Genomic DNA, 8,508 nt, shown 5'->3' on the forward strand with positions numbered 1-8,508 from the left:
CTCTTTGTACTTGTCTTTTCAGGTTTTATTTCTGTCTTCTTGTTGAGATCTTTCAATGAAGTACAGAGGTATAGCTCCTTAGGTACAGATGCCACAGCAGGCATGTTAATGTTGTTACTTATGTTCCTTCTAGGATGGCACAGCTTCTTAGAAGGCTCTATCAATATTTTTCTAGGGGGAAAAGAACAAAATTAGGAAGAGCCCAATTATGTTCCAATGACTTTTAATATAGTTTTAGTTCCCTGTATGGGGTTATTACCTAATCTGGCTCACCTTATGTGCAAACGGCTGTACAGTTAACAGCATAAATCAATCCTCCCAAAGTGACAGAACTACTTGAAACCACTGGAGGTAATTTATCAAGAACGTTAGCAATAAGTTGCTATCAGAAGAGTAAGAAAATAAGAAATGCTGACTTAATGTTCAAAATCATCACATACTGCAACTTTATTCAACTGTAATGCTAGTAAATATTTTATAAAAATATAGCTCACTTCTCTGTACTCTGAAATTTGTAATGGATCATTATTTTATCACTAGCTTAGCCCAAACCTCTGCAAAAACACACTACACCCTTGTAAAGGTGACTTTTCATGTCTTGGTATGAGACAAGCTGAGAAAAGGAAGGTTGCTACTGTTAGAGTTGACTTGAAACTCCTTGGACATGCTGTAGGTCTTAAACTGGGTACTGTTGTCTTTCTGCTTTTGTTTGGAAATGCTCTATACAGAGACATGAAATAGTTAAGCAGAGTTTGGCCAGAAAGGACTACTACATCATCTCATCTGACATTCTGCACAGAGCAGTCTATTAAGTCTCATACAGATAGTAGAACTAAAATGTCTTTGAATCTAATACTCAATAAGCTATTTTAGCCGTGAGACATTAAGGTGCGAGAAGTACTGAAGAAATTAAGGGGAACTAATTAGAAGGTGTTCAAATAATTCCAGCAAATAAATAATTTCCTAGTAGTGAAAACCCACATGGCCTTTGACAGGATGAAGTTTGGGCATTTCCCTTCCACCCTGAAGGTGATGAGCAGCATGACAAGTGTGACCAGAAAACCATCAGCCAGTAACCTCAGACTGAATTTCGCCCCAGTGAATCGATCTGTAGCTGAATGCCACCAAATGAGGTGGTCTTGACTCCCCTCCCTCTTTCTCATGCTGGTCTGGTACTTGTCCAACCTCTTACTGCACCAGCTCAGCTCCTGGAGAGGCAGAAAGGCTGCGCAGGTTGTGCAAGGAGAGCGCCAGCGTGTGCCGGTGATGTGTAGGTGTAGATGATCCCCTCCCGAGGCACACAGCTGCTGTTCCTCCAAGTACCACTGCACACAGCATCACTAGCTTGACCGTTCTTGGCCTACAAACTGGCCATGAAATCAAGATACCAAGTGAGGCCAAACCTTTGGTAAGTTCACGTTGGAAATAAATGCAAAATAAGGTAAGACACATGTCTAACAATGATTCTGTGGTTTAAGGTCTGGCGTGCCAAGAGAGACTAAACAGTATCCAGCCAGATAACTTGCTGCTTAAATACAGATGCTGTACTTGCTAATTTTCCAATTACATAGCAACTTTTCAAAGTTGATAAACTTGTCAAAAATGCTTCCTTATGAGACTGATTTTCAGATAATTCCAAGAAGTGAAGAATGAAGTCCATAGATACTAATTTTAATACAAAAAATTTATTCTCAGGGAGATATTTGGGTGCTGAAAACAAGCCAGAAAATTAATCTGAAGAATCACATTCTGTAGAAACAAAACACAAACACACCTCGTGCTCCAAAGTAAATGACCTTTCCAATCTAAAAGCTTTTTTTGCCTGAAACAAAGACATACTTTTCACAACCTCATAGAATTACAAAGAAAGGCTTCACTTCTAATAAGATTTTAGCATTGCTTGTCTAATCCTACCTTCAGAGCACGTCTTTACCTGGCTTTTTTCCCCCTTGGAACTGTAAATAGACTTTTTCTTTGAAGCTAAGTCCTTTCCAAATATATCTTCAATGTTTGCTCTGTTATGTAACCAGTATTTTCTTAATCTTAAGTGGCAGCATTTGCTCGTGTTCTGACAGAAAATTGTAACTAAGTATGTCGTCCAAAAAAGATAGGAATATAACATTACTGTGCTTGTGTGCATATGAGGTAAAAGAACAAGATTATGTGGAAGATGAACCATTTAATGGAAGGCAAAAGATGCTAGTAAATTCTCAAGTGTAATTCATACAATATTCTGCAGTAAAATGAGCAAGGATGGATTAGGAATGACATTTTCTAAAAAAAAAAAAATAAATCAAATTCTCATCAGCCTTTTTAACAGAAACACATACAGCATATGTCGTAAGTTAATATGAGATTTCAGTAGCAGTTTCTAATTCATTCTTCTATATAGAACTTAACTATGGAACTATAGCATTTTCAGTTTTATGCAGCAAAAGTCTCCTTATGATAACTAACCTACAGGCTGACCACTAGTTGCCAGCTGACTGTTTGACTCAGAACAACCCTTAAAACTCCTGAATTTTAAGATGTGTTTGTAACTTGCTTTTCCTTTATACTCAAATGAATTAGGGTTTTTTGCTTCTCTGAGCGGGCTTTGGGAAGACACTGATTTCAGAATCCAAATCAGCTCCTCCGCATATAAATACAACCAGCTGACTTTGAACCTAAATTTTTGCAAATATCTAATTCCTAACTGACCTGATCTCAACGGTTCCTCCAGCAAAACAAGCTGCAGGAATAAAGACATTCAGGGGTAGTTAACATACCATAGTGAAATGCATGGAAATTGACCAGCTACTGCAAGTTCTATACAAGGTCTATGTCTGTTTCCGTTAGAAGAGCTGCACTGAACTGTACTTTCTTATCAGAATCACATCCATTTCATCAGGATAAACTCTTGCTGCTCCAAACTCTATTGACTAGAATACACCAACTTTCACCAAAAATTCCATTTCTCTCCACACTTATAATCACCGTATCAATACAATGGCAACACTGTGGGTGATGAACCCTTCCAATTATATATATGGATCTTCTGTACATCTCTAAGAAAGAGAGAGATCTTCTTTTCCAGCAAGAAAAGAGAACTGGATCATAAAACAACAAATATAAGGGACTGAAGAAGCCATAATAGTTAAATTTAATAATAATTCAGCCTGTGAGGATGAGGAAACAACCCATTTCAGGTTTGCCAATTTTTTTCTTAAAAATTAAGATCAAACCCATGTTCTGCCCTCAGCTAAAATATTATCTCAGGCTCCTTTTCCCTACTTAGAGTGCTGAAAACCAGTCCGATATCCCAAAAATATAAGGGAAGTCATGCCTGGATGTTCACAGGCATTTAAAATACTTGGATAGTTTTACACTGAGAGGGAAACATACCTGTTGGTAACAGGTTTTTCAGCATCTAATTATCATGTCTGTTTTACTGAGGATATGAGTAAGTTTTAAGTGGAATGACCATCACAAGAACAACACACAGAAGCAGTTATATTGCAAGCAGCATACACTGACAGAGTCTGAAACAAACTGACATGCTAAGTACTATGCATCACCAACTCAGGTATGTAATGAAGTATTATTCACCTACTTATTTTTGTCTCTAAGACTTAAGCAAATGAGAAACGGGTTTCTTATGAGCATTAAGTTCCGCCATTCTCTTCAAGTTTTTACTGTCTGTACTCTGTACGTGAGTTGGTTTTGTTAAGATCATCAATACTAACCTAGAGAGATAGTATTTTAACATGACTGAACTATAAAATCAACCAGCATATTTATCTCTGTGAGCTCCCTCTACCTTGCTTTCAGGCTCTGGTACTGTTCATACTACAGGCTGCAGAGCTGTAACTTAATGTGCACAGGCTGATGATAACCATGGGGCTGCTTATAGCACAGGCCTTTATGCTCAGAGTACTCAAACATTTTGGTGGGTACCACCAGCAGTGACACATCACGGGTCTGTCTCTGGCCATGGACCATGTTGAAAACACCTGCACCGCCAGGCGTGGGAAGCGCTTGTTCTGCACAGGGAGAAAATCCTTTCTGACACTTTGCTCATCCAACAGTTTGACTGATGGGGAGGGAAGACACAAGCAAGTTAAGCTGCTTAAAAAGAATTAGTTGGATTTTGTACAGAAAGTTTGAAAGTGATTCAATATAGATAAGAACACAAACAGCTCCACTACTTATTTAGGTAAATTAAAATCTGTGAAGTGTATGCAAACGCTATGAGTTCTAAGAAGCCGGGGAGGTGACAGGGAGGCTGAAAACTCCTCCAAGTTTCTAACCAGGCACTGAAAGACTCCGCAGAGAGCGGGTGCGGGCACGGCCGAGTGTGGCAGCCAGTGAGTCCATGACAGCGCAGCCGCCGCTCCGGCCGGGGCAGCGCCCGCTGGGACGCGCTGCTCCCGGCCCGGCTTCCTCCGGCCGCCCTCGGGCTCCGGGCCGGCTTTTCCCGACCCCGCTCCCGCCTCGCCCCGGCTGGGCTGCGGCTGGGGGCACTGCGGGCCGCCCAAGGTCACACCGCCGGCCCCGGGCCGGAGCGCTGCCCGCCGGGCCAGGCCCGATTGCCCCAGCGCCGCCCGGCCGGCTGCCCCGCTTTCCGCAGCCCCCGAGGCCGCCTCTCCCCCCGCACTGCGGGCTCGGGGATCCCCTCCAAGGGCGCCCGCCCCTCTGGCCGCGGCCGGAGGAGGGCGGCGGGCGAGCCCGGCTGCCTCGCAGGCCTCACTCCCCGGGCGGCCCGAGCGCCGCCTCCGACCAGCGCGGCGGGCCCGGCCGCGTACTCACCGCCGCGGGGACTCGCTGCCTCAGCCCGCCGGCCCGGGGCAGGCCCATGTCCGAGCGCGGCTGCCGAGAAGACGCTACGCGGCCATGGCTGCTGAGGCGGAACTCGGCCGCGTTCGTCCCTCCCTCCCGAGCCTCCGCTCCCCCGCGGGGGCGGGGCCTCCCGGCGGCCCTATCGCCGCCGCGGGGCCGGGCCCGGGCCGGGTGGGAGCCTGGCGCCAGGCCGCCGGACTGCGGGGCGCGGCCCGGCGGGGAGCCGCTCGCGCCGTGGCGCTCTCTCGGGGCCGGGGGCGGCTCTGGGGTGGTGTGAGCGCGGGGAGAGGCAGCGCTGGCTCCTCAGGGTCCGGGCTGGCGCGGGAGCGCGGGTTCCGCACGGCCCCGCCGCGGCTGTCCCGGGCGCTCCCTGCCCTGCCCGCCCCTGTGTGCCTGGCGCCCGCCGGGCTGCCCGTTTCGGCTCCAGGCGCTCGCTGTTACCGAGGCCAGGGCACTGCAAGCGGGCTCTGAGGTCTGTCACGTTTTGTGGGAGATGCAGCGTTTCTGTGGGGTGTTAAACTGGCCCTTCGGATGCACTGGGATCTGGTGTGGGAAGGAGAGGCACCTCCCCTTATGAAAATACCCTTTCTTTTTTTTCCTAGAAAAAAAAATGCATTACTGGGGACATTTTAAGATCAGACCTTGTTTTTTGTTGTTGTTGATGGTTCTGTTTTCTGTGCAGCTTGTGGTGTTTCTACAAGCATCATACGTCAGGGATGGCACATAGGTGCTGACATGCTGGTATAGTCATGTTGGGATTCAGACAGTGGGAGAAGGGAGAGGCTGGTGCTGAGCCTGACTCCTGCCAGCCTGTGAGGCAGGTCACGGCATCGAGATCTTACACAAACGGAACAATGCTCTGTCCTGCCAGCCCCAATGTGTCCCCTCAGTGTGTCAAGCTAAGGGCTGCAATTAAGATACTTGTACTGCTCCGTTTGTCTGTGGAAATATCTTGTGAACTGGAGCACTTTCCCTCGGCCACTTTGGGAAACAAGGAGGTTAGGAAGCGAAAAAAGAGAAAGACGCCTGCCTTCATGTAGCCTTCCAAAATACTATTGATTCGCTGCCCAAACGGCTTAATTGCATCACAGTACACAGTGGTACAGTAATATGGGTTGCTATTGGGTACATGAAACGCTCAATGTCCTTCATCTCTAATTTGCAGTGCAGATATGTGATCAGATGTAAAGTGATTCTGGGAGAAACGAGTACAGCTCTAAGTGTCCTATATTGTGCAATCAGGGAGGTTAACACCAAAGTAAGTTGATATACTTAACAATATTAAACTGAACTGAATAATAAACACAATGCTCTTGAGCCTTTTCCAGAACTGTTCCATTTGTTTTAGCCAAGGTGGGTCATGCCAGAAAGTTATGACAAGAAGAAGCGAGTAAGTCCACTGATGTCAAGGCTTGAAATCTAAATGTGCAAATTCATGTTGGATATCATTCTAGCTGCTCTGCAAACTGCACTCAGAGTGTCCCTGTTATTGTTTCTCTTACATGAAGAAATTGTGTCATAGTCTTCAGCCTTACTTGTGTGGGCAAATCCAAACCATACGTAGAAATGTGTTGGGGAGGACCTGCCTGTACAATTAGCTTTTCTATATGCAAGAACTTGTTAAAACATGCTAATGCGTTGATTATGGTATAACACGCTGCGGTGTTGCCTTAGGGTAAAACACATTTTCCTATCAGCATGTATAATAAATACTGTGTGGCAGTATTGAATAAATTAAAAAAAGAAGTAGTACAGTAAACAGTAGAAGTCACTATCCTTTTTAATGTATTTGGTTACTTAGTCGACAATAACTATAAATTACTATCTTATAAAGTGGGGTAAAATACAGGAAAAGAAACTGAAACAAAGACATAAACTTAACAGCAGAGTCATGCTAAATTTAGCACCCTCTCTTCAAAAACAGGTACTTTACAGATGTGAAATGTGTTTTGACTTGCCTACATCAGACATCAAAAGTCTCTCTCTTAAATGTACTTTGGGTGAATTCTGTGAAGAAAAACCATTAGCCATGATTATTTTAAAGATAGAGGTTGTGATCGTAATAATGAAAACTCATATACAGTGCTAATGGACTAAATGCAGACTGCATTCTTTATCTCCATAAAAGATTTTCAGTAACATGGAACCATTTGCTTTTCCATAGCACTGCAACTAACACCACATGGCATTCCTGCTTGTTGGCACATGCCTGTGAGCACATTGTAACATTTTCTGTATCCAGTGCTGCTGTGTAAATGAAAACCCGTAATATAGCAAGTTAAATGCTTGTTGAGAGACACTGCACACTTACCAACAGTGGAAAAGTGATGTGCTGAAGGCTGGACTTAAGGTTTCTCCTTGGTGACGACTGACCGCCCTGAGGAGGCGCCTGGACTTGTTCTCTAGTGCCGCCTTCTGGAAAAATAAGCCAACAGGTCCCTGAGCCAGGTGACAACAGATAAAGGAGGATTACCTGCCTTTCCAAAAAAGCGCATGGAGAATTCCTCCCTGCGGCCTCACTCAAACCAAAAACACTGCAAGAAGAGGGGGGAGCCCCATGAGGCAGGGCCATGTGAGCCCCGTTGCGCTCACCGGGGGCTGCTCGGCCACTGTGGGTGGGAAACGCTTTTCCTCTCTGAACAGGCCTGTTCAGCGGTGACTCCAGGATTCGGTTCTGTGACATCTGTGAGGTGATGCTTGCCCTTTGGAATCTGGTTATTTGGATTTTCCCCAAAGCTGTGTTAGGTAAGTCAAGGGCAAAAAATAATGGATCTGTAAACAATGTTGTTACAAGTATTCATCTGATTACCTAGTAGGTATTACAATCTCCAAAATAACGGTTGGATTTTGTGACTGATGCCTTTTTTCTGAAGGGTGTAGATTACGGGACCTATGCTTTACAGTGGTATCAGAAGATTTGTGACTCGGAATAGCTTTGGAAAGAATGTAAATGTGAAAATCTTGCACAGTTGAAACAAAAGTTCATAAAGGGTGTCAGGAGGATGGAGCCAGGCTCTTCTCAGTGACAACCAATGGTAGGACAAGGGGTAACGGGTTCAAACTGGAACACAAGACGTTCCACTTAAGTATGAGAAGAAACTTGTTCCCAGTGAGGGTGGCAGAGCCTGGCCCAGGCTGCCCAGGGAGGTTGTGGAGTCTCCTTCTCTGCAGACATTCCAACCCGCCTGGACACCTTCCTGTGTAACCTCATCTGGGTGTTCCTGCTCCAGGGGGGGATTGCACTGGATGAGCTTTCCAGGTCCCTTCCAATTCCTGACATTCTGTGAAAAGCAGAAGAAACGTTTCAGGGGCTGGCACGTCAGGTCCAATGCTGGTTTTGGACTGGAGGCCAGAGCTCTCTGACAGAGCAGCAAGCGCTTAGGATCGTTTTGGAGCTGCCATTCGTATCAAATCCCGACTCTATGATCCGCAGCGTGACTCAAGCCCGGGAGGGAAGGTGGCAAAGTCCGTGCCCTGGCAGGGCCCCCTCGCCCGGGAGCCCCAGCAGCCATGAGGCGGGTAGAGCCACCCCCGTAGCAAAGCAGGGCCCCAAGACGGCCAGCGTGCGGGATAGCAACCCCCTTTCTTCTTCCTCAAGCTGCCTCTAGGTAGGCTCCCCGCTGCGGGCTGACACCTCTGCTCCAGCCGCCCAGGGCGCGGGCAGGCGGCGCCCAGCCCCCCGCCGGGCGG

General features: G+C 46.3%; 1 protein-coding gene across 1 annotated transcript in view; it reads right to left on the reverse strand.

Moving 5' to 3' along the window:
- Positions 1-4,920, reverse strand: part of USP8 (ubiquitin specific peptidase 8) — a 20,328-nt gene extending 15,408 nt beyond the window's left edge. The window contains exons 1-2 of the mRNA XM_082060783.1: positions 4,789-4,920; positions 1-171 (exon numbers count right to left, since the gene is read on the reverse strand). Of these exons, the coding sequence (XP_081916909.1) occupies positions 1-104 (104 nt within the window). The 5' untranslated portion in view covers positions 105-171; positions 4,789-4,920. The remainder of the gene's footprint in view (positions 172-4,788) is intronic.
- Positions 4,921-8,508: the final 3,588 nt, after the last annotated feature.

The sequence above is a fragment of the Streptopelia decaocto genome (assembly GCF_964273445.1).
Source record: "Streptopelia decaocto genome assembly, chromosome: 9".
NCBI lineage: Eukaryota > Metazoa > Chordata > Aves > Columbiformes > Columbidae > Streptopelia > Streptopelia decaocto.